The 26,634-nt window shown below is 42.8% G+C and overlaps 2 protein-coding genes across 12 annotated transcripts in view; both read right to left on the bottom strand.

Annotated features, from left to right (window-relative positions):
• Window positions 1-1,213: 1,213 nt before the first annotated feature.
• C4bpb (complement component 4 binding protein beta) lies at window positions 1,214-12,558 on the bottom strand. Its single transcript, XM_035445787.1, has 6 exons — window positions 11,118-12,558; window positions 10,429-10,595; window positions 8,770-8,946; window positions 8,102-8,195; window positions 1,970-2,096; window positions 1,214-1,421 (listed from the first exon to the last, which is right to left on the bottom strand). Exons 1-6 carry the CDS (start codon window positions 11,171-11,173, stop codon window positions 1,269-1,271), a joined length of 774 nt encoding a protein of 257 aa, XP_035301678.1. The 5' UTR covers window positions 11,174-12,558; the 3' UTR covers window positions 1,214-1,268.
• Window positions 12,559-13,521: 963 nt separating this feature from the next.
• Pfkfb2 (6-phosphofructo-2-kinase/fructose-2,6-biphosphatase 2) overlaps window positions 13,522-26,634 on the bottom strand; it is a 29,191-nt gene continuing 16,078 nt past the window's right edge. For 6 of the 11 annotated variants that reach the window (XM_035445780.1, XM_035445778.1, XM_035445777.1 and 3 more), the window contains 6 exons: window positions 26,486-26,632; window positions 25,031-25,135; window positions 24,248-24,377; window positions 23,457-23,519; window positions 22,964-23,028; window positions 16,602-22,370 (listed from right to left, as the gene is read on the bottom strand). In XM_035445780.1, the coding sequence (XP_035301671.1) occupies window positions 22,170-22,370; window positions 22,964-23,028; window positions 23,457-23,519; window positions 24,248-24,377; window positions 25,031-25,135; window positions 26,486-26,632 (711 nt within the window). In that variant the 3' untranslated portion in view covers window positions 16,602-22,169. Of the gene's footprint in view, window positions 15,431-16,601; window positions 22,371-22,963; window positions 23,029-23,456; window positions 23,536-24,247; window positions 24,378-25,030; window positions 25,136-26,485; window positions 26,633-26,634 lie in introns of those variants that run through there. The other 5 variants (XM_035445785.1, XR_004770345.1, XM_027417723.2 and 2 more) reach the window with 5 other exon arrangements.

Below are 26,634 nucleotides of genomic sequence, written 5' to 3'. Positions count from 1 at the left end.
CAAAGCCTCTACTCTGCATATTGTCTAGCTGTCTCTGTTTAAATTATCACCTACTGCAAGAAGGTTCTCTGATGAGGACTGAGTGGCACACTAATCTGTAGGGGAAGCTGTAGCCACGCCTACTTAGGGGCTGGCTACAGGTGTGCCTGATCATGCCTGCGAGGGCGTCAGGGTAATGTATAGTGAGAGGTTCAGGTGGATAGTTCACTTTCGTTTTCCCCTTTCGGCTTGCTGCATAGACTGATGCCACACTGGCTGGCTTGGTCGCTCTGTAAGTTAAGGCTTTTCCCTATTAAATATCCTTATATTTCTACTTGGCTCTGTATTGGTAATTTCCCACTTTATCTGGTGTCAGAAGTGGGATCGGCTCCGCATTGGTAATTTCCCACTTTACTAATCTGTGGGTATAGCATTAGGAGTCATTTTATTCCTATGTTCCTTTTGCAGAATAACAGTAGTGCATTTTCCCCTAGGACCTATGACCTAGTCTCTTGGTCTTGGCCACTTACAGTGTCAGGGATAGGTTCCACCTCATGAATCAGGCCTTGAAGCCAACCAAAATGTGGTTGGTTATTCCCTTAACATTTGTGCCACTATTGCACCAATAGGTATATCTTGTATGGAGATCATTATTAAAGCTTGCAGGTTCCAGCTAATGGAGATTAATGATTACTTTTCTCCTCTGGTAACATGTATAGCACCTTCCAGAACTGGGAATACTATCCAAAAGGGATGAAACTTTCTTTTGAATGCCAGAGAGATTTCTCCATGTAGTATATCATAAGTATGTGGTATCTTCAGCAGTAGGGACTTACTATCAAGTTGTCACAATAACCAATAGCGTTGGTAATAATCTTTTGTACTTGGGGAGTGTGTGGTACTCAATAGGTAATTTTAAAGATGTAATTGTTGTAAGTATATTTTTCCAGAAATGAAAGGTTAGTTCTTGTTTCAGAAATTTTGACTTATAATTCACATTTCATGTGACATAAACTCAGATCAGATGCATGATTTCTTATTCCCCATCCAGCCAAAGAATTCATTTTCTCTGCATTCTCCGTTAGCATGTTGCCAACTCTGGTCTGAAGCAGATAACCACCATAGCTGGCCCTTCTCCAATCTAAGTAAAATTCCCACACACACCCCCAGAGCACACACAGTACACCTGTTGTACAGCCCCATGACCATGCATCTCAGCTCAGGAAGGAACAACTTGCAAGCACCTCAGAAGTGGTTTATTCACACGGGCATTTCTGTTACCATCTTGCTTAGCTATGTTTCAGTAAAATATCTGCCTTCAACTTAGTTTTCTTCAGCTCCAAAGAATACTTCAGTTCTTCCATTGTTAGCCCACTTTCCTTTAGGCTTCTCACAAAGTTCTCTGTGGCACTGCAAAAGTCCTTACTCTCCTGAAAGGCAAGCTGAGGAAAGAAAAACTTTAATGTTACAACTAGAGAGATGAGATTCAGCTCTCTACTCTGAAACCAATAAGCTGCAAACCCAGGGAATTTCCACAAGGATCTGAGTCCACAACATCATCAGTTATTTACATTTTCTGGTTTAAATATAATCACTGCTATTTCAAGAATAATACAGGCCAAATTTAGTCTGAAGGAAAATAAATGTGTTCAGAGTGTATTGGACTCTAGACTTGGAGCAGCTTCTCCCAGCAGCCAGTGCTTACAGATAGATCTCATGAGTATAATTAGATACCTTCTTTTATATGCCAAATGAGGTAGTAAATCCCATAAGGAGGTTTTGTGAGGTGTTTGTGATGATGGTGATGAATAGGAATGTTATCTAGAAATGTGAGCTGGCCATTTTACGAGGCTCCTTCTGCAATGGGTCAAAGTGAACCCATTCAAGCAAATTACCCAGAATTGAACTAGTATCCACTAAGTATATGCCAAGAGTAATGGCAGGCCTGAGACTACAGTTAAGAACAAAACATATAACACCCCTTACTTACAATTGCTTTCCCAAGTGCAATCTGTTCAGCCAGGTGGAGGACTTCCTGAATGGACTTACAGGTAGGATAGGAACTGCTCCACTCCCCGTCAATGCATTGCAGCTTTTGTGTGCCCACTAAGTGATACCTGGAGATGTTAGAACACTTAGCTTTTATGGCTTCTAAGCTGAGCAATGGAGACTGTATTTCAGTGTTTCAAACTGTGATCAAACCCACCTTCCTGCCCCCGACTCTTAGTGTATACTAAGAGTATACTAAAGCAAAACAGCTCTCCTGAAATGGTAGGCAGCCCAGGGATGAATCAACTCAGAATAACACAGAGGAAAGTGAGAGCTTCAGGACCAGTGGTTTTGGTGGGAACAGGTGGGGAAAGAAGTGTTTGATCAGTCATAACCTAACAGACATCTGTATGAAGCGCTAAAATGCAGGTGCAGGTGAATGTTCTAGATGAGAGCGGTGGTGTGTGATCAGAAAAACAAAAGGTGAATCAAAACTGAGAGGCGGGACTTAAAGGCTGAGGAAGTTACATGACCCATCAAGGAGGGAGAGAAGACCATCTGAAGGAACGTTAGTCCTTGTTACAATGCTTTAAGGGTCTAAACTCTAAATCGCTGCATTTCTGATTTTTGTTTTTTGTTTGTTTCTTTAAGGTTTCTGCTCTTGGATTCTGTGGGAAATACTCCATTCTCTGTATCTGAGGCAGTTGGAGCAACCCTTTGTTGCAGATGTTCTACAGATTATAGGCATACAATTGATGTGTGTGTATGTGTGTGTGTGGGGGGGGGTTACTGGCCATTCTCTCCTTTGAAGACAGGAAACAGAGAAGGAAGGTAAGGTCTACTAGACAGGCATACCATACCCATGAGAAGGATGTCACTGCAGCATTGAGTACTAGAATCCAATTTTCCTCTGTTACTTCTGTTCCCACTGTATATAGATGCTACTCTGCTTATAACCATGATGCAGATCCTTATTTTCTGGCCTGATGCTATCGAGGATTGCTTGATAATAAAATATGTCCAAACTCCCACGGAGGCTTTCCTTTTCAGGGTTTTCATAAAATTAGCCTTGTCAGCAGAATTCCAAGAGGGAAGAGAGTGAGCAAATTCTGGATGTGGACATGGATTCTTCCAGGGAAATCCTCGGCTGGCCTAAGCCTCCTATGTGATTTGATGCATCCCCATTATGTGACTTGCTGGAGGACCCTGTGAGTACTTAGATACCTCAAAAGTCCAAGAAAGATTGCTAGCCAAGTTGAAGGCAGCAAACAAATCAGTGGTGGGAAAGCAAAAGGAAAACTGAGTGGCCACTGCTGCTGATGTGTGACAATCACACTGGCTCACAGAAGCCATCCTCAAGGAGATAACTCGGGCTCATAAGTGGAAAGATTAAAGTTAGAAAGAGATGCCAGAGTGGCAAAAGACAACAGCAAAGACACATTAGCAAAGACACTTGACCTGGCAGATGAACATTCACACCACGATTCTGCAGCAGACTACCAAGACATAGAAGACCTAATGTGGAGACCCCCTGAAGATAAGGACTCAAACAATCTGCCTGCCCCAGGATGCCTGCACTCCCCTAAGACACTCCTCCACTCCTCTAGAGTTACTGCAACTGAGAGCCAAGTTCAAGCAAAAACAGAGTGTGTGCCTCCTGCTGAGCCTGTGGGACCTGAATGCTGGTGACATTCTCCTCAATACTTCAGCAGCAGCAACAGTCAGTCACTGGCAGCATGGTTAACTACTGTCATTAGACATACTTGGTCCAACTCTAAAGACATCCCCATGCCAAGGGAAATAGAGACATCTACAGAAGAAATGCAGTCATATTTGAAGGAACTTGGTATGAAAGATGCAATGTGTATTCTGACTTTTTCCGGTGCTTATAATGACCTGCAAAATAGAGATGAAAGATGTCATCTTGCACTGGGTACCTGACCTCCAGTCAGGTATGAGGTCTGATATCCATGCTATCCTATGCCAACAATACCAAAAGAAGCTCAAATGGTTACAGATTCAGTGGAGACAAAGATAAAATACAGGGGAATGCTGTGCTCAGAATAAGTAAACATAAAAGTGGTGAAAGAATAAAACTCCACTCAGTAAAAGAGGGTGGCTCAGGAGTCTCCCAAATGCAAGCAGTCCTAATTAAACTCAGTGGGTGTCCCCCAACCCAACACAGGAATATGAAGGAAACGTGTTGGAAAGACGGAATTTGGTGGAAGTGGGAGACAGATGAGTGAGAAGTAATGGGGGGATATAAAAATGACCAAGATATATTATTTACATATATGAAATCATCAGGCAATAATACATTTTTAAAAAACAGACAAGCAGCCAAATTTGGACAACAAAACTTTGGAAATCACTCCCTTAATAAAAGATTCCAACTCCTATTCCTGAAAAGGCAGTGTACCTTTAGGACTCCAGAATAGGCACACGTGTGTGTGTGTGGGGGGGGGGGAATAAAAAGGAAAATCTGGGCTCATCCTCTAGTTGAAAATGCCATGAGAGATGAGGCTTCCCCTGAGCCAGACAGTATAGTGAGCCTCTAGGTATGGAGAAAACAATGAATAGAGACTTGTTCAAGGTTCCACATCCCTAAAAACAGACTCCTCATATGTAGTTGGCTAGTTATTGGTTCCCTGTAACACAGGAGCCACTATGCAGACAGCTACTGGTGCCAAAAGTACACATATCTAGAAACCCAGATTTAACAGAAACTAAGAGATCCAGTGGACAAATAGCTCCAGTGCTCACTTTTGAGACTGGGGCATATGCCCCAAAGGTCTATGCCATAATCCCTTAATATATTGTGAGAATAAACACATTTTACTGCAAACTACCATGGGAAAAGTACATGACAAACAAATATGTCTTGGCCATAAAGTCAATCTCAAAAAAACCATACTAGTGACACCACTGACTCCAAGGCCATATACCAGTACTTTCTAAAGGTATGGGGGAGCACCAAAAGAACACAGAAACAATCCATGAATTGGGAAAGGTAAACATCACTATGCTTGTATGTAACCTTTTAATTTGTTGTCATGCCCTATCTAAAAGCCTGATGGGACATAACTTAAGACAGCTGGCTACTGGGAATATTAAATAAGGTTAACACTGCTATACTGCTTAAGTGTTGAAAATACAACTGGGCCATCACCATTGTGATCTATGTACTGGATTTGTCCAATGATTTCTTCAGTTGTGATATAGCAGTTGAAAGGCAAGGATATCTTGCCTTCATCTGGGAAAGCCATCAGTGGACTTTCACCATGTTTCTCCAGGGTTATTTACACTGCCTCACAGTATGCCATGGGATAACAATATCAGATCTAGCAGAATGAACCAAACCAGCATCTGTTCAAATATTGCATTACACTGAGGAGACATTAATCCAAACAAGGTCCAAGGACCTAAATTGTTTATGAAATATTTGAGTGTTGTCTGTTACCGTAAAATGAAAGTATTGCCACAGATATAACAGGCAAGGCACAGGCTTTCCTCCTCCTCTGCATGGTTAAGCAAATGGAGATCTATAGGGCTAATCAGCTACTGGAGGGCTTCCATCCCATACCTGGCCCTTCCCACCTAAGGCCATGCTACAATTCAAATACAAAGCAAGAGACCTAGGACTGTAAGAAGCTCATTCCATGGCATTTAAGGGAGAAAAATAAACCTGTGGAGCAAGTACTGGGTATGCAGATAGTTCACACACAATAAGGTGCTAACCATGCAAATGTCTATTGGGAAAAAAATGGTACACTACTCATAAAGTCTTAATAGCCACAAAACCCACTGGTCTAGAAGCTCTGGTCAATATATTGACTACTTACCCACTGGAGGCTAGACAACATTAGTTATAGACCCATCCATAGTTGGGTACAGCATTGATGACTACTTTGGTTAAGTGAAAATATTCTAGATATGTAGATAGCACCTTCTTCCTCAGTAGAGAACTCCAACAGTGTTGGCACCCCCATTTACTATCAAATAGAAGAAGTGTAGGCAGAGTTTTTCTTTGGGATCCAATCAGCTCTGTCCCAAATATCCACAGAGACTTAATATTAATTATAAATGTTCAGCCAATAGCTTAGGATTGTCTCCAGTCAACTCTTACAACCTAAATCAACCCATTTCTATTCATCTATGTGCCACCCTAAGGCTCGTTTACCTCATCTATGAACTTCCTATGTTGCTTCTTTGGATTCTGGCTCACAACCCTTATACCCTGCCCTTCTTCTCCCCAGCAATCCTTCTATCCTGAAAATCCTGCCTAGCTATTGGCAAATCTCCTTTTTTATTAGCAACACATTTCCACAATGTACAAAAGGATTATTCCACAGCAAAGGAGGAGTGACTGTACCCAGTGAAATGCTAGACTACCATTCATCAGTGAAGGAAGGAGAAACAATTATAAATTGGTGGGTTGGCAAAGTGAAACCACCCCCTAACAGAGGGCAGTAGCCTACTACAGAAAGACAGAAAGCTTTTGTGTTGATGAAGGTCAAGTTTACAGTAGTTAGTGGGCCAGACTCCATGCAGTATGGATCCTAGCAATGTGAGAAAAGAAACTCCTAATTATAAGCACAGAGCTTTGGTCCATGTTCAGAGACTTTCGTTTTGGCTTTCTCACTGGCAGAGTCAGCAGTGATTCATTAACAAACACCCACTGTGGGGACAAGAGCCATGCGGAGATATGAGAGACAATGTAAAACACAAACAAGAAATGTTATAGCATGTTGCTGACCATCAAGTCTCATCAATCCTTACAATGACCTGGAATAATGACTGAAAAACTCCCTGCCAGGCTGCACAGATGAATGGGGTACACAGGCCAGAAAGTCATGTAGGCCGTTGCAATACAATGGAGACCATGAGGACAGACATTGTACATACTTACCAAAATTATGTGGGATGTTCTCAGTGACATCCACAGCACATGCTAAGATGGAAAATACACACATCAACCCTCTACCCAGCTCAGGGAAAGGCCAGTTTAAGTTGATACATCCTAACACTGTCACTAGACTTCTGCAAGTTTGTCAGGAAAAGAGCCATCCCAAAAGCTACAAGACAGTGATCATTGACTGGACTGAACTCTCCATATGGGAATCTCTAGGTAATTAAAACTTACCAAGAGCACTTTCTAGGTCATGAAGTGAAACGGCAGGTGAGTAACCAAGACTGGTAACCAAAGCCTACTGTGTGTCTTCCATCTATCCTTAAACCCAATAGGATCAGGACTCACCAGGAGTAGAACACATCAAACAGGCGAATAAGCAACTGAATCTGGCTTTAAAGATAGACTCCCACTTTTTTCCCTAAAGTACTGAAAATGCTCAATTAAAAGGTCAAAACAAAACAAAAAACAAAAACAAATTCAGCAACAATAAAGCAATAGTCATAATTACCCAAGAGAGGGCCCTAGCATTGAGATTACAAATTAAAAGGGCATATCTCTTTAGCCAACATGGGGACCTGACAGAAATTTGCTCCTCTCAGATCAAACTGAAGTAACACCATCCACAGAATACCTTATGTAGCCCTAGACGGTCCCAACCATTGTTATGTCTATCATGCTAGGAAAATGGTCTAACAAGTGTGCTCCATACTCACAAAAGGACATATTTCATAAACAAATGGCAATTGCATCTCCCTGCAGGATCCTTTTCCTTTCTCTCCCCTGAGTCCCAGCTGACTGTGGGTTGAATAACTAAGCAACAAGAGTACTTTCAAAGTGTGGTGGTTTGCATAAGATGCCCCCATACTCTCCAGCACTCAGATACTTCATTCCCAGTTGGTGGCACTGTTTGGGAAGGCTTAGGAAGTATGCCCTTGCTGGATGAAGTATGTCACAAGAGGGGTGCTCTGAGAGTTTAAAGGCTCATGCCATTTTGAGTTCATGCTCTCTGCTAAGTGCTTGCAATTTATGATGTGAGCTCTCTGCTTGAGCCACCATGCACCTGCTGTCATGCTTGCTGCCAGGACGCTAATGGACTCTTCTCCCTCTGGAACTATAAACCCAAATCAACCCTTCCTTCTATGTTGCCTTGGCTGTGGCACTTTATCACAACCATAGAAAAGTAACTGCTCCAGCTAGGGTATAAAGGTACTCTACACTTACCCGTCTCGACAGTAATAAGTAACAACAGATCCTGCAGTGAAAGACTCTCCTTCGAAATAGCCATGGCTAGGAACCCCAGGAGGTCCACAGTCTCCTAAGGGGAAGGAAGACAGCCTGGAGTGAGCTTTGTGAGAGGCGGGTACAATCAAAAGGACAGAGCTTCCTATGCTGTGTGTACTCTAGAGTCTGCCATTTTCACACTGGGACAAGTGAGACCCAAGAGCGCGTTCTCCATTCATGTCTTTCTCATGAAAATAACAATTGCCCATGGAAAAGATACTTTCCCCAGCTTGACCCCTGAGCTCCAGGAAAGGAGCTACACACTGTAGAGCTGCCAATTGGTATAGAAGGCAACTAGGGTTGAAGGTGTGGTTCAGCTGGCAGAGTGCCTGCCTAGCATGCATGAAGCCCTGGGTTCAAGCCCCAGCACCAGTAACAGGAATGGTGGCACACCTATCATCCCATCACTCCTGAAGTGGAAGCAGGAGGATCAGAGGTTTCGAGAGGAGGGGAGGAAAGAGGAAGAAAGGAAAGAGGAAATTTGGATCATAGGGGAAGGATAAATAATTTACAAGACAGTAGGGGAAGGTTTTATTCTGGCTGATACACTAATAGGGCACCAAAAGGCAAATTTTACCCCCAGAGTGACAATACTAACCACTACTTACTATTTCGGCATATGGGCAAGGAAGGTGCCCAGGTGTGGTCCTCTAGGCACTGGCTCCAGTTACTTCCCTTGAGGATGTAACCATCATTGCACTTAAACATGATCTTGTCATTTATATTCACAGGCCCAGAATAATTGGTCTTGCCATTTTCCAGTACAGGCTCAGGACAGTGGCCCACTGAAGAAGAGAACAGCCAGTGCTCTAAGGGGCTAGGAAGAAGTAAGTGTCACACTTCCCCAAGCCTCAGAAAGGTAACAGTAACTCAGAACTTAATGGTGTCCATGTATCTAAAAGGGTAGGTGTGTAATATCAAACCATACCAATGCAGGATGAGAAAAGGCCAAGGCTCCATAATCGGGGACAAAAAAGGAGTGGGACTGTCGTGTGGAAATTTCCTCCAAAGCTCCTTAAGACCTACGACCTTCGAAAGAAGGCTCATTTGGACTCTGGAAGTTCTAAAGGGAAAGGACTCAGCAAGAAAACAGCTAAGAAGCCTCAGGAACTTCCTGAACCTGGCTAGATTCGCAGGGCTCTTCCTTCCTTAATGTTACATAAGCAGTAAGGACTGCCCAGAGCTGCTCAAACTAGCTGGGTGGCCTGGAAGAGAGTTTTCAACCTGTTTAGCTGCCTGCAAGTTGTACAGAGGGCTGCAGGTTCCCAGTTTCTGTGAGCCATCATAACTGCTGGAGTAGACTTTGGGAGATACAGCTGTCATTGAGTCATTTCTGCTTCTGGAAGTAAGCCCTCAGCATACTCTTGCAAGCAATCCCAATAAAGTCATCGATTCACCAAGTTGGACTTTGGCAGTGTCCTTAACCTTGGTCTGTGATTAGTTCCTTATCTGAAATGGGAGGACATTTTTCATGTCTCCCCAGGAACAGAGTCACACAACATCGTCATGCACAAGAATATAAATGACAACTATACTATACAAAATGAAGTATGTAACTAGGTATTCCAGTAACATGTTGAACACTCACTCACTGTTCAGTGTCTCAAGCCTGTTTCAAGCAAGTCTTTCCTTTTCTTTCATCTAGACAAATATGTACTTACTCATTTCTTGTTTTCTCTTTCCCTATATATTTTAACTGTTTCTTTCTTGTTGAAAATCAGGAGTCAATGGAGAAGGATGTATTTTTTTCATATGAAGGAAACTTTAAAATGTTATGCATAGATAAAATTAACACAGCTTATTAGAAAATAATAACAAAAACCATCTAGAAGAATTATGCTCTGTCACTACAGAAGATAACACAATGATTTTTGTCACCTGGAGCAAGCCACTTGAATCTCACTTATCACATATGCAAATTGAGAATATAGCTTTCCCCTAGTTTGAAAGTAACATGATGGGTAGGCATTGGTCATGTGCCTGAAATCCCAGCACTGGCAGGGGGTTGTAAGTTCCAGGTCACTAGGGGCTACATATCAAACTCCAGGCCAACATGATGGGCTACTGTAAATCTTGTTTCAGAAGCACCTGGTGAAATAGACATTAGCTTCTTAGAAATTGAGGTTTTTTGTTTTTGTTTTTTTGGTTTTTTGGGTTTTTTTGGTTTTTTTGTTTGTTTGTTTTTTTGCAATTTTAACATGGCCTGCAGTCAGCAGGATATAATAGAATACAGGAGATGACAATATGGACAGAAAAACCAAACTCACAGTGGCATTCAGGAGGGGAGTCATCCCATTCCTCTGAGAGATTGAGGACCAAAGACTGCTTTCCCACCAAGTGGTAGCCTTTGATACAAAGGTAAACCCCCAGAATCTGTCCTTCTACTTCCTTTGCAACAAATACACTATTGTCCACTGGAGGAAGCTCTGAAAAGCTCTCTGTTGGAAGGAAAAAAGAGAATAGCGTCATTTGGCATGTCACTGGCTCAAGGACACACCACGGGATTCCTCCCGCCAAGTCTTTGCTGAAGTAATCTCCCCACCATGTCGTGTCCTCTCATATGTGTGCCCACATCCCTAATCCTCCAAAGATTTCCAAAGTTATGCTTCCAAACAGATCAGAGGCATTGTAGTCAAATTCAGCCACAAATTATCCATTCTTGAACAAGCAATCCCTTCCCCCAAGTATCAGTCCTAGAGTTTCTCATCATTGACATCTCGGGATTTTGAAATTGTCACTTTTGGGAGTCCCAGAATAAAAAGAGCAAGTCAGAAATGACCACCCATCTCAGGGAGCAAGACCACCATTAACATATACTAGGTCCCCAATGAGTATAGAGCATATACCTTAATTAAGAATTTTTAATAATGTTATAAATGTAAATTTCATTAAAACACTACACAGAATGCCTCTTAAGCCACAAACTAACATGAAATATCTTGTTAGGAAATCATACTTACCATCTAAGGCAGAAATCAGCCACATCAGAGAGCACACAACCCAACAAAGCATTTGGTGAGCACTTACTTGACCCAGAGTGAAATTACACCGTAATTTAGATCATAAACATCCTCCTAACCACTTAAGATCAGAACAACTTCCTTCTAGAGAAGGAGTTATATTTTCCTCCTGGAACAAATGTGAAAAAGAGTCGTCTTCCCTGTGACAGGGAAGAACAGCAGGAAGAAGACGGTGTATCCAGTGGCTTTGCAACCACGAAAGATTGATTAAAGAGCTGCCAGATTTAAAATTTTAACAACTTTCCCCGTTTCTAGAAATGTAAACCAGTTGACCAGTCACTGTGAACTGCAGGTTTATCCTTTCCCAACAGGCATGGGCCAAATGGTCCTTTACTTCTGTCAATATTTACCAGTGTCTACAGTCCACTGCCTACAGCCCTTTCCACCTATGGGGACATAAGAGGGTGTAATGGTCAATGGTAACTTCCCAGTGAAGACCAAACTGAGTGCCACCTCCCTGCCACTTTTCTAAATTCTCTTCTGTGCCAGGGACAATATTGACAGGCAGGCAAGATAAGACAGGTGAATGAACGCACCAAAGATAACAAGAAGGCAGAAGCTGCATTAATCAGACACACTTCAGTACAGCCACAGTGGGAAAGACTAGAGACAAAGTCTACCTAGAGGCAACTGAAGGGACTGCATTTATCGGGTGGCAGGCTGACTACATGGGTAGTGAGCTATTTTTTCAATGTTAACAGTGTTCTGGAATGGGTCATGTATTGTTAGAAGCAATGACAGTCTTTGCCTTGAATCAGAAATGGCTGAGCACAAGCACCTATCCTGAGCTGGCACCCAAATTTTATATCTAGAGCTCATTATGAATAGCTCTGATAGCAGTCTTCCTGGGAGGCAGCAGTGACCTTGCTCTGAGCCAAGCCTTCTGTGAGCCAAAGCAGACTTGTTTTGAATGCCTTAGTACATTCGTCCACATCAGATCAGCTTCCACATATTAGCTACCTCAGGCAAGTGCTTAGTACTGAAGACCAGAAGTTCAAGTACAACTGGGAAACTAAGAATTTCTTTTTGGGTTCTTAGTCTAATTGATAAAAGAACTTAAAACAGAGTAAGAAGGAAGCCTGTGAACAATTTTATTAGTTTGAAGGCAAGCCTTCAAATCTTAAGGCTGCCAAGAGGCAGGAGGTGGTGTGAAGAGGAAGAAATGAAGCTGTGTCCTATGCATTGGAGGTTGTTAAGAAATTGCATGGGGGCTGGAGATGGGGTACTTAAGAGAAAGAATGAAAAATCCCAGGGTGACTGGGAAAGCACACTTCTACTTTGGGATGGTAGGAAAGAAAGAAGGGAAAGATACATTTCTGAAAGCAGAGTGCCTCTGCAGTGTTGCCTGAGGGAAGCACCCTCAGGCTTCTGAAGTAGTGGCTTCTGAAAGGACACTCAGTCAACACCTACCTCTTCCTGGCTGCTGCCTGATCTCATTAATTATTCTTCCCTCCGCTTAACATGACATCAAGCAAATAAGATTTCCAGGGGGTTGGAGGGAGTGGGCTCCTGGCCAGGTGATTGACAGGTCCAGCTGGTTAACTCTTAAAAGACAACAGTATACAATGTTTTGGGAGGGTTAGAATGTCAGCTCTCCACCTAGGGACAGAGATAAAACTTAGACCCTGTTCTTTTGATCAGGAGGAAGTACCTTTACCTTAATAGAGCTCAACAATAACTTCACTTTTCCATACAGTAATTTAAATCCAATGGTGCTTGCCTTTCTATTGTTACCAAGAAAACAAGAGATAGGCTCAGAAGTCAGCCAGGAGGGAAGGGCCCATCCTCAAATGCCTCCAAGGCTTTTAATACCACCCCCAATTTAAGGAGGTACATTTAACCTACTTGTCTGTGGCTTCCCAGAACTGGCATTACCTTTCAAGCAACAGGCAGTCATTAAAAATCTGTAAGTCAATGAATAAATGTCTAGACTAGTAATAATACATGGCTGTAACAATCCTACTGACTGCAATGCTAGAGGAACTTGATAGTCACTAACTGAAGATGCTACAATAGCTAGAAATAGCCGAGTGGTGGTGGCACACACCTTTTATCCCAGCACTTGGGAGGCAAAGACAGGTGGATCTCTGTGAGTTCGAGATCTCTGTGAGCTCTGTGGTCTACAAGAGCTAGTTCCAGGACAGTCTCCAAAATTATACAGAGAAACCCTGCCTCAAAAAAACAAAACAAAACAAAATGCTAGAAACATAGATACCATTTAATAACTTCAGAATCATTTCTTTAAAAACTTTCAAGTACATTTTGGAAAATAATCATATTTTGTGCATATGTGATGTATCAAATAATGTCTTTTTGTATGTGAATTAAAAATTTCATTGCACCTTTTAATTAAAAATAACTTTATTTTATTATAAAAGCAATTTATGTAACTCAGATATTTCAGCATGGTTTTACTATCCAAGAGAGAACTTTTTCTCCAGAGAAATACATTTCTTGGTTTATAATAAGATCAATGAAAAAAATTTAAATGTACTATTATAACATAGTTATCACTCTTACACACACATGTATTTATGCTCTACAAATTTAACTTAATACTACGGACATGAGGCTTAGGAGTCAAGCCACCTACACAGCTAGCAGAACACAGAACATATATGACATTCTGATTAAATACATGCAAAATCCTCACACACAATAAATAGCTTCATAAAAATAGCAGGAGTGTACTTTAATGCAGAAAGCAGCCTGTACCACAAGAACAAAACCCTTGTAGTACAGCATGCTGCAAGCAATCAAGGGAAAACTGCCTACACTGAGCAGAACAAGGAGCCTCCCTCCAGGTGATGTGCATATGAAGAGAGCTGCAAGTCAGGAGACACTGAACTGCCTGCAGTTCACCACATCCTGCTTAGGTAACCGTCACCAGTATTGTCCGAAATATAAAAGAACCATGTAGAAAAAGCATTTCATGACTTTTCTTGCTACTATTTTTCTGCCCAACAAGTGAGCATTTCAAGTGAAAAGGAAAAGAAACAAAAATAAAATGAAAAAACACTAGGTTCTACTTGTAAGGTACAATACACTTTGTGGCTTCTGCATTCTTCTTCAGGGATAACACAACAGAAGCGCATTTATAGTGACTGTGTGTGCACATCTGACACACGGAGATCTAGGAACAGCAATCTGATTCATCTGAAAGGGCCATCGACTCACTGATGCACAGAGGCCATGTGCATCTGTCAAGTGTCATGAGAGACCAGCTGATCACAGTAGTGACAGCTAGAACAGAGGCATCCATCGTAGGACCACTGCTTATAGTCATAGCCACGGCTTTCCCAGACATCACATCAATGAGACAGATGCAAGGGCCATGTCTGCCTCTGCCTATTTTGAAATTAAAAAAAATATCTTGAAAATTTTTCAAGAAGTCATCTTTCTTTCCTGGTGGGATGGATATGGTCCCACCTAGCCTTCATTTCCAACCCCTCAGGGGGCACTGAATCAGTCCTCTCAGGCTCTGTGAGGCACAAGTCTCAGAGAGAAAAGATAGTAGCTACAAGAGAATGTAAAGTCTGGTCCCCTTTGGGGAAGTCTGTTATCCAGACCCTGCACCAAAGAGTATGGAAGAAGAAAAACTTATTTAAATAAAAAGGGAGCAATGAACACTACTCTTCTGCGGCCAGAGACGAGGCACTTCAGAACTGAGTTCCTGACACCCTCCATTTACCTGGTGATATATCTTACTTGCCACATTGCAAGAGGTGACTCCTAGCACTCATATTGCACTTCAGCCCGCTCACCCTCAACAGATCCAACAAGCAGCTCTCACCGAGCAGTACGGCCTTCTTGAAGTTCATCCTCACCTAAAAACCAGTTCTAAAGCAATGTATTCACATGTTAGGCCAATCTCCAGCTAAGGATGCAGGCAGTCATAGGTAGAATATTGAATGCCTAAGTAGAATAGCATTTGCAAACTTGGGTCAAAAGAGGTAAGAACTAACTCCTTCAGACTGTTAAGGATTTTTGAGGCACAGTGTAGTAATAATCCCATTAGGCATGAGGGGAAGAAATGCAGTCAAGGTTTTTCCAGGCCTCACTTCTGATAGCCTCAAATGAGAAGTTCCCACTTAATTTCCTGTTCTAGCCTCAGTGATGCTGGCATCCCAGGCTTTTTAGTAGATCCAGTTCCTCGGGGAGGTCTGACCTCAGCCTCACACCATCAGGAGAGCAATGTGAGGGATGCCATTGAGGGGCGTCTATGCTCAGCCAGCACATTCTCCACTTCCTAGGAGTCAGAAAGAGAAGCAAAGCCATTATACCACAGCCAAATGATGAACAGACATGTGAGAAGAATCCACCCCCAACCCTACAAGCGTTTGTTACCTCATCCCCACATCCAAACACATGTGAGGACATACTGGTGTGCCTGTGCACACCTTGACCCTGGGGACTCAGGTAAACTTTAATGGCTTAGCTGTTGAACAGATTCTTTCCCAGAGCAGCTGACCTTATGACAGTAATAGAGTACCTGTCTGTTTCAGAACTGGACTCTAAGTTGCATATCTAAGAAAGAAAGCAGAGGTGGGTTGGGACTCTGTAGGCTGCATCAGCCAAGAGACCTCCACCCCCAGCACGCACGCGCGCGCGCACGCGCACGCACGCACACACACACACACACACACACACACACACACACACACACACACACACACACACACACACCAGTAGCAATGAAATTACAGTATATAGCTTCTGAGGAGGGTCCCAACTGTTATGGTTACCCCAATCCACCCTGAAATCGGTAGCCATAAACTGGTATTTGTTTAATTATTTCCCTTAGAAAGCTTGTTTCTAAAGTATTAAATGTACCTATGGATCCAATCACCTAGTGATCTTGTTAAAATCATGGTTTAGTAAGTTTTGGAAGCCTCTGATTCTGAATTACTAATGAGCTCTTGGTCCTTGCTAGCACAATGTGGGATAAGGCAAGAAAACAGTGGATACCCATCAGTATCTTCTGCTCCAGGAGATGGTAAGTTCCATCTCATACCATTGGCTGAAGTCTGCTTGGAAACAGGCAGGATGTATTTTAGAAACAACTGCTTGGTAAATTCTTAAAGATTTACCATATTTTTCTTTACAATGGATAACAAAAGTTATGTGTAGTGTGGCCTATTATACTTCTTAATTCTTGCACAGGTACCAGAAGGTGCAAGTTACTGACAACTAAAGTTGATGCACTACCAACAATGTCCTTCACACCTTCCCCCAGAAGGTGGTGGAAAAGAGCCATGCCTATGACCCTGTACTCCAGGCTTTCTGAACTTCCACTGGAATGCTAAGTCTCACTTGTCAAGTATGAGGCAATTTTAGAAGACAGTAGATGGGAACAACAGCTCAAAATACAAATCAAATTAATAATAATAACAATAATAATAAAAACAGAAGTCTTCTGATAAGATCAAGTTACTCAATGACTTTATTAACCCATTCTACACAGGCCTGCACATAAAACACATTTCAAATACAATTATATACACTTTAAAAGGACCCAATGCAATATTTCATTATTAATACCATGAAATAAATCAAAATGCTACAAAGGATTGACATCCCCACTTTCAGCAGGGCTGTGCCTAAGAAATCTGCAATAAAATTCTGTTACTGGGCTTCCCAAGTTCAGCCCATTTCCACCCAAACCAGCAGTGCTCAGCCCCTCTCTATATCACATGCCCCATTTGTGATAGGCCCTTTGCTTTTGCCACAGGAAAGCCACCTGAGTAAGCTGACCTTGTTGCTTCAACAACAACAGAAAAACTACACACAATTCAGAAGTTTCTTTAAAGAGTGAGTTGCATGTGTATTAGTCACATACCCAGTGAAAGGCTTATGGAAACACTCTTGAGATCAGTATTTGGATGCACATCTCCCTTTGTATAAGATTAAGGCCAAACACACAGCAGACTAAAAACAGCAGCATTCTCAGTGAGAACTGGAGCCCATGACAGGGTTCAGAAATGGATGGCAAAAGGGAAGTCCTGCCCTGAAGCAATGGACTGGATGAAATAACTTCAAGTAAAGTCACAACTTTACTGTTATTGTGACTAGCCATCACCTTAGCTAGGATCACAAGATGCCACACAAGTAACCTACAATATCACCTTTTGAAAAATAATGAGAAGTTGTTCACTATTACACAATAATTATCTATGAAAAGTCATAGTGTACAGAACTTCTCCATAAAGAAAACATAAAATATTCAATTCCTTTTTTGAAGAACATGTACAAAAAGCAAGGGATAATAGTAATATAAACAGACTACCAATCAGGACAATGAGAAATGAGAGACAGTTGGCAAAAAGACCTGTCTTCTGGACCCTAGAAAATGAAATTCTCAGTCACACTTCAGATCTGTGTCCATCAACTCTAGGGAAAAGTTGAATTCTTGTATAGCAGTCCTGCTACCTGGCTCAACTGTTAATAGTTTTAAAATGAAAATGCTTTGAAACACAAGCCAAAATAAATACAAGGAAAATTGGGTAATTTACTATAATTTCAACAAATACAACATTCCTCTGAGACTGGTAAGGCAGTGGGATGTGCATGAAACCCCATCACTCAGAGCTGCCTCAGGTACCTGCCATGCTTCCCTGTGGTGGTATCTTGTCTGTAAACCTGTAACAATGGCCATGCCCTTTTGGCATGGTTAAAGGTGGGGACATGACCGTTTCAGGTAGAGGAGGGGGGGAGACCAAAGCTCCTTAGGGTAGTGGAGAGCCTGGAGAGGCAGGGTCTGCATCCTTGGAGCAGGAACACCGAGACAGTTACTTATTGTTATCTCTGTAAGTTCATCCTCAATAAACACCTAACCTATTTATCATTCATCTTGGGTTTGGTGAACTGGTTATAATTCCTCACCTTCTACTGGCACCCAACATGGGGCATGAACGACCCTGGGATTAAGAGTCCCATGCTCTACTTCCCCTGTTCATTGGCCACTCCCAGCACTAAGGAACTTTTCTGGAACCCAGATCAGGATTATCCCAGAAGATCATCATTCAGACTTATTCCCTAACAGTTACCCTGTTTGCTTAAATGGGGTGCCTGGAGATCAACTGTGGATTTCTAAGAGGATTACTCACTCAGATCCTTGCCTGAAATATTCAACCATTTGGTCCAGGAACACACATGCTGCTTCCCTAACTTGACTTCTTAGGACTCAGGAAGAGTGGTAAGCACACAGCATAATGCATATCTAAAAACAAATGAAATGGTTCCTTTACCAATGATCAGTAAGTGCTAAATTCTAGTTTGGAAAGAAGATAGGCCAGTAGTGGTTCTCTAAATCTCCTTTACATTCTTCTCTCAAATCCATTTCCTGACTTTCTCATCCAGTAGTAGTTGTTTTGTTTTCCCCAGTACTGGGGATTGAACCCAGGGCCTCCTATATGCTAAGCAAGTACTCTACCACTGAGCTACATTTCCAGCACCCCTCCCACCATTCTTCGGAGTTTCATCTTCCATTCAGCTTTGAGTTTAAAATAAATAAATAACATACATACAGAATATTACGTTCTCTTCTATTTTACACAGGTATAATTCACATAAGTAGATTCAAGCCTTCACCTATACCCTCCATAACAAAACTGAAAGCCTCAATACAGGGCACCACAAGTCACCATTTGTAAGCTTGTTACACAGACACACAGCAAGGTAATTTCCCACCCATAAGTAACAAAGGGAAAGGGGGAAAATGAGAAGTGGAACTTCCCTTAACTCTGGAATAAGCACTTTCCACTCTGCTTCTCCTGCTCAGCTCCTCTGAAGGATCTTGCTCTAAAAGGTGAAGGATGTTGAAACCCCTGCTGCTTTTCAGCTCCAACTTCCACTCCTTGTTATCCAAGGATAATAAAAATACCTCAGCTCTTCTTATACAAGAAGTGAACTAACACAGGAAACTAGAAGAGTGAGTATAGACTGAGAGTCAGAATGATCATCCAGTGAACCCCTTTACAGATGGTATTTACAACAGGCTAGCTCAGTTCCAGGTGGTCAGCCAAGTCTCCTCTTATAACCTTAGCCATTGGATCAGGGTTCTTCCTCCTCCCACTCAATCTCTCTGAATTACTCTTACCTGGCAGCAGAAGAAAGGACTGAACAGCAATTTAGAACAGAGCTGCTAATAACTACAGTAGACAAGGGAATAATGTAAAAGTACCAGACATACTGCCCAGGCCTCATCTCATCCTCACACTGTGAGGAGAGGATATCTCAAACCTTTGTGGGTCTCACAGCCACAGAATAAAAAAACAGTCAGAAGACAGGCTATACTCTATCCAGTGTCAGCTCTTCTAGACTGTTTGATTCTTTGGAAATATTCATTTATCAGTTACATCTTCTGTCTTTTTTAATTTTATTTTTAATATTTCATACATGAGTAGTATTCTGGCCCTCCTGGTCCCCATCCAACTCCTCCAAAATTTCCCCTACTCTTTCAAGTTCATAATCTCTTCTTCTAGTTATTGTTGTATTCATATACATATATACACATATGTATGAATAAAAAACCTACTCTAGATGAAGAGCCAACAGCAATCAATGGCTGCTGAGAGAGGGAGACTTTGTCTTCTCCAGGAATAAGACCCTGATAGGTTACCTAATCCTAATTGGTCAGCCCTAAACACACATATATGTTTGTAATCTCCAGGCTAAGGAAATTGAAAAAAAAATTGTCTTTTTGCATGTTTCCTTACCAAGGCCAATGCCCATAAACAAAGGTCAAGAGGGGAAAATGAATACTACCTAAAAGAATTTCCCACTTTCTTTGTCTTGGATGTTTCAAGAACCTAGGCAGCCTGTGAAACTGGCTTAAGTATTCTATATGGGATGGAAGGGTAGAGGCCTCTAGACCAGAAGTCAGCAGCCTGTAATGATGACCTCCATCAGTCCACGTGCTCTGTCTCTATCACCTTGCATGAGTTCTCAGTGTGGATCCAAGGATATGTGTTTAAGTGCAGTAATGCTGCACATTCCCCTGCAATGCCAAGGGAAAAGATGGAACCAGAACCCTGAATACCTTTCTAACAAAGCAGCCTGTGTTCAGCCCCAGCATCAGAACCAAGAATTCAGAATTCCCAGTCTGATACATACTTTGTCTAAGATACCAATATACTGGCATAATTTCTTACAGCTTTATAAAGTGGGATCCTAAAAAAAGATTTAACTTTAGTTTTACAGGTTGTATTTGTGTGTCTATGTGTATATGAGCTACATATATGAAAGTACCTGGGGATCCCAGAAGAGAGCATCAGATCCCCTGGAGCTAGAGTTACATGAATGCTAGGAGACAAGCTCTGGACCTCTGGAAGAGCAGCAAGTGCTCTTAATGGCTTGAGACATCTCTCCATCCCCTCAAGTGGCCTTATTGACCTGGAACTGACTCTTAGTGGGTTGACCACTAAGGACACAATTTAAACACCCAATTATCTAGGCTCCAATCCCAGAGATTTTAAGGCAGTACTCAGCCTGACTCATGGGAACCCCAGGCATGTATATATTTCAAAAATTATACAGCACAGTCTAAGGACTGTTTCTGGATAAGAACCATGCAAAAAGCTTTCTGTCACAAGACAAAGTCTCATAGAAAATTGCTAACCTTCTCTCACCAGTTGGCCCCACATGACAAACTGAGAGGTAAGGAGTCACCTGTCTCTTCTGAAAAATCTCCTGAGACCTTTAAAACTGTCCCTTAGAAGAGGGGACATGAGTGGACTGGTATTGAGCTCAGAGGACAAGACCCTGGGCCAATGCAGAGAGGATCACCTTAAAGCAAACAATAGATACACATATAAACTTCCAAGAGCCAAACCTCAGGAGACTCCTTGGAATACTGAGATAGTTTCTCAATATAAACAGAACTCCCCAATAAGAGAGGTTAAATTCATCATCAAAATTTTATGCTCAAAAAGTAATTTTCATGTAAAAACTTGGCTTAAGGAAACTATTCTAAAAAGTATTGCTAAGAAATGAGTGGCTTTACTGAATTTATTAACCACCCTTTTGCCTGGAGAAATTCAGGGCTTAATGGTGGATCCTGGTGCTTTTAAACAGCCCCAAAGGTCACGTGCGACAGGAAAGCTACTGGAACAGCCAAGAAACTGAGAGCCACAGGACAAAAAGTCTGAACTGGGAATTTGTAAGAACTAGACTTCACCCTATCCACAGCCCCACTCCACAGCCAGCAAAGGACTGTCTGGCTCCTTGCATTGGTAACACAAATCAAAACATGTCCACATCCTTAGAGCCAGCTCCCCAGTACTACAAAAACTTAGGATTGTTTCTCGTGAAAAGAGGTGAGAGCTCTCACCCTATGTCCACTTGCAAAGTCCAGGGCTTTCTGTGGATGTTCTGTAGCCTGGGCTGACCCTTGCAGGACCTGGCTGGAGAGGAAGGGAGAAGGGAAGGGAAAAGACTCTCCCAGTGCAGATGCAGACCCATTTGCAGGCAGCACCAATAAGGCTTAGGCTCCTATCAACCATCCCTTACTTTACAACACCACAATGCCATGCATCAAACCAGACAACCCAAAGAAGCTAGAAGACATGGAAGTTAAGTAAGGAGTGTAACGACAGATTGAAAGGATATAGGTGAAGGACAAATGGGTTTCTGTATCTCCCTCTATTCAGCACTCCCCCCAAATTACCCTCCACCCACCCCCACACACACTTCACAGAGACATTAGTGGATCAGACATGAGGAAACAGAAGAACCAAGTCCATGACTCATGCTTGGCTCCTCTTCCTTCAGACCATCCCATCTGGGAAGCTGTCCTAAAAAGACCCAACTTGCCATCTTGCCCCCGGCTGAGGTGTTTACACTAGAGAATGGCTAAGGCTGCTCTGCACACGCATGAGCTTATATTCCATGTTCAGATTAATGTTGGGACAGGAGTGGGGTAAAGTTAAATGAATTCTTGGTTGATTAGTGGCAAGGGCAAGAGGCCAAAGCTGGAGGGAAACACACAATTACACCACCGGAATGCTGACTTGGGTCTTCGGCTGGTCCGCCCCTTCTTGCATGTCCAGGGCACGGAGAGGGCTGAGGGGCTTGAGGGGCCGGCTCCCAACACTGTAATTTCTTGGACGCCTTATTGTGTTCGAACTGGACAGAGGCGTAAAGCTGTTCCTTCTCATCCTTACAGGGGTTTGGTTCTTGGGGAAGTTGTGCTGATTGGAAATGGAGGGACACCACATACATGAAAGCCATACCAAAACCTTACCCACAGAGGTCAAATAATGCTCCTGAGCATAACCGCTCTTCCTCCTGCTTCTCTATGCACAGGACAGAGTGGGGCAGAGTCTGGGCCCATAGCCCCAGGGGAATAAAAGGGGAAGATCCCTGGGCACATTGAAGAGCAGTAAGGGAGACAACAAAGGTGTCTGCTTAAGACCATACAGGTTGCCAAGACCAAACCAAGGAGCTGACCTGCATCTGCTGACTATACTGGCAATGACCCCTGGGCCCTGCTTTGTAAATGGAGACTTCTCTGGGGGTACAGCAAGGGAATTCATACATTTCACTTCAGCCAAACACTTTCTATACTGAACTCAATACCCAGGAGGTAACTAACTTTCAAGGCTAATATTCATGAAAGAAATACTCATTTAAAGAACTAAAAATCCCTACATCTCTCCCTCTTGGAAGTAAGGAGACCACTGCAGGCCATGAATTCTGGCTTTGCTTGATTTTGTACATAAAAGAAACCCAAGTCTCTCAATAACAAAGATTCAGAGATTCAAGGTGAGCAGGAAATACTTACAGTTGGCTTATCACGATGTGTGTTCACAGCCTCCACATTGAGTTTAATTGTTTCCACTTTGCAACCTGAAAAAAAAAAAAAAAAAAACAGGAAAGAAAAGCTGTCGTAGCCAAGCATGGTGGCTCACTCCTGAAATCCCAGCATTTGGAGGCTGAGGCAGGTGAACTGTCATGAGTTCCACACTACCCAGAGTTCCAGGCTAGACCCAATTAATCCCAACAAGCAAAACAAAATAAAACCAAGCACAAGAGATAAATAACCAACAAAAGGGGGTAGCAGTAGGGAGGAGGAGGAAGAGAAAAAAGCCACCAAGAAGTAGCTCAAAGAAAACTCTGGTCCCAGCATGATCAAGTATACACTGGACCATATGTGTACTCTCAAAGAGACACGGGTGCATATGCTTTTTGCAAGTGGAAGCTACTAACACAACATCCCTGCTACACAGAGAGTGTTCCTCATTCCCCACCTCTCACCAACTCAAGCTCATAGTTACCATAGGCCACAGGTGTAAGTTTGAAGATGGTATGGAGAGGACACCTCAAGTATGGTAACTCATCTGAAAGAAAAAAGACCTGGTGAAGAAAGTCTTAGTATTATAGAATAGGGTCATTTGAGAACAAGAGAATCTAAGGGGCTCATGAGCTTTCTTTATCCTGACCATCACCTAGAAGCACGGCTTCTCCACTAATCTCAGCAAACTGGCCATTTCAAAGAAGTCCCAAGCTACTGAGTGGTAAGGAAGGAAATAAGGTCAATGCAGATCTGAAATGCAAGAAAAAAGGAAGAGGTTCTGAAGCCAAGGTCTCCTGTAAAGGAAGACTATGGCCTTCCTGAGCACTCAAAAGCAATCAAAGGCTTCAAGTGGCCTGAGGACTAGAGAAAGACAGGCCAGAGTAGCACTGCTTTCCTAAAACAACTGCTCGACTCCCAACATGAAGGATGAAGACAGTTCTAATAAACCATCTGCAATAACTAGACAGACAAACTGGACTATCCAACCATCCACCTTGATGCTGCCAATAATGTCAGCTGGAGCTGGCCCTTTAGGCAAATCAGGCAGTGTTAAATCAGCCATCCTCCACTGCTGGCTTTTGTAGCAGCAGACTGAAGTGAGTAAGTGGTTGATCAATGGCTGCTGGGAGCGCCACACTGCAGCCTGAAGAATGTACTCTAATATGAGTGGAAGAAAAGGAGAGCCAGTGGTCAGGAATCCTGGTACCACTGAGTCCAGCCTAGGCCCTGTGTGTGCTTATCCCCTCCCCCATCCCTTCCCTCAAACAGTACCTGCGCCTTTATCCAGGAAGTAGGCCAGGAGGCAGCGCATGACAGCTTGGTGGGAGATGACGAGGATGTTGCCCTGACGCTCCAGCTCCATGATGACAGGCTCCAGTCGCTGCACCAGGTCCTGGTATGACTTCAGGGGAAGTAAGGAGAGCTGGTAAGAGGCCAGGTGCATGCTAGCAGCCAAGTTGGTGGCTAAGTTCCAGAATCAAGAGACTATTCTGGGAGGCATAGTGCCTCTATGTTGCCTAACTACCCAACCCTGGTTTCCTAAGAAAAATCAGATCTTTCAAAAGCAATACTTAGATCAAAAACCACAGTTCAAGAAATGCACATATGAATTCAATTTATTTCTCTTTTCTTCACAGACATTAATAGGCAGTGTGTAGAGCAACAACAGAGTTCTACAAGTTTCTGGAACTTCTGCCATTACATTTCATTTACCTTTGGGTAGGAAGTCATTTCAATAAGAATAAGTGCCTAAAACATGGTAAGTAACTCATGCCCCATACTTACTTGGTGACTCTATCTGCTTGTAGGAATGGAGTAGAGGAAATAGAATGAAAAAAGTAATATCATGTTCATTCTATAACATTTCAACACAAAAGGTTGTGTCCCCTAAAGATCTTAAAAACCTAACAAAATGTAAAGCACTGGCTGTCTAAGCTGAATTAAACAGTATAACCAAAGGCAGGATAACTAGGGATTCCTAGGTCATTCTTTCTCATCCCCTGAAGAGCACCCAGCAAAGCACTAGGCAGCAAGTTCAAGTGAACGAAGTCTCACCTCCCCACCAGGATAGCGATACAGGTACTTCTCTTGATCTCGAAGTGCAAATTCCTCGGGGTACCGTTTCTCAATCTCTGAATATGTCATCTCCTCACACACGCCCTGCAAAGGCCACACCAGCATCAGGATGTGGGCTACCCTATACTCTCCCCATCCCAGATAAGGACGATGACACTGAAGAACACCAGTGCCTCACTATGTGTGGAGACCATGTGCTGTGTCCTTCTGTGTATTGCACCTGTCTGTGGCCAGGAAATCAGATGTCAAGGTGCCATCGACAGGAGGTACTTCAGAGAGGGGCAGTTTCTCTAGCTTGAGCTGCCACTCTATCCAACTACTACAAGGGAGATCACAGCTCAGCAAGAATCTGCAGACAACTGATGGGGAATGTACTGTGTATGCTTATCTTATTGATTGTTAAATAAAATACTGTTTGGCCAATGAGACAGGAAATTAGACAGGACTAGGAGTCAAAAAGGATTCTGGGAAATGTAGTAGAGAAGTGCTGATCCAGGCAGGAAGTGACATAGCAAGGAGACTCATATTTAAAGAAGGAGAAACAGGAAGGGCCCTCTTTTCCCCTCCGCTCCTGCTCCAGCGGCACAATGTGATCCACCAGCAAGGAGGGATGCCAGTAAGGCGTCCGATAAGATAAGTCTTATAAAATATATAGGTTTATGATAGTTAAGACTGAGCTAACAGATGAGAATCCTAGTCATTGACCAAGCAGCTTTGAACCTAATACAAGTTTCTGTGTATTCATTTGGGCCCTAACTCAGGTAGGCGGCTGGTGTAAAGCTCACTCGTGGCGGCGGGGCTCAGGCGGCTTTTGGCGGAAAGATTTATCATAACAGACAACAGGAGCAGGAATCAGAGGAGGGGAAACTGAGGGAAAGAGAAACCTTATGGGATGAATAAAAGGGTAGGGAAGGATGGAAAGAGAAGCATCTAAGCTGGGCATGGTGGCTCGTGCCTGTCAGCTCAATATTTGGGATGCTAAGGCAGGCAGACATGAGTTCCTGGCCAACCTGGGCTAGAGTGAGCCCTGGTATCAATAAAACCAAAAGAAATGTATAATTGGATTAAGAGGCTAAAGAATGCCAAAAAAAATTGGGGAAAGACTTTCCCAGAATTGCTGGCTGAATTATCAAAGCAAGTCTTATAGAGCTGAGGGATTAGGAATTTCCCTTTTCCAAGGAAGGAAACAAAATGAGTCCTTGTTAGCTCCACTCTCCTCAAACACCATTGGCTCAGTTACAGACTGGCTTGTGTCTCTCCTTGGGTTCAGGTACAGGAGCAGCCAGGAAGCTCTGATGAGGAGGACTTAACCCTTTCTTGTCTAACCTCTGAAATGGTCAGATTCAGATTCCTCAGTTTCTAGTTGATGATTCTAGTTTTCTAACTCACCCAGATTATAACTTTTGAGAGTGTCAATCAGAAATGCCTACTCACAGCATCAATCTCATTTAGGATCTTCCACTGCTCATAGGTCACCCCAAGGGACTCAGCAGTCTGAATAGTCCTCTTCAACTGGCTTGTCCACACTTTGAGGTCCTGGATCTCCTGTTCCTCCAGAAACTTCTTCAGAGCCTGAGAAAACT

This window comes from Cricetulus griseus, chromosome 5 (genome assembly GCF_003668045.3).
Source record: "Cricetulus griseus strain 17A/GY chromosome 5, alternate assembly CriGri-PICRH-1.0, whole genome shotgun sequence".
In the NCBI taxonomy this organism is placed as follows: Eukaryota; Metazoa; Chordata; class Mammalia; order Rodentia; family Cricetidae; genus Cricetulus; species Cricetulus griseus.
Note: the sequence above shows the minus strand (reverse complement) of the source record. Positions and strands in the feature narration are given on the sequence as shown.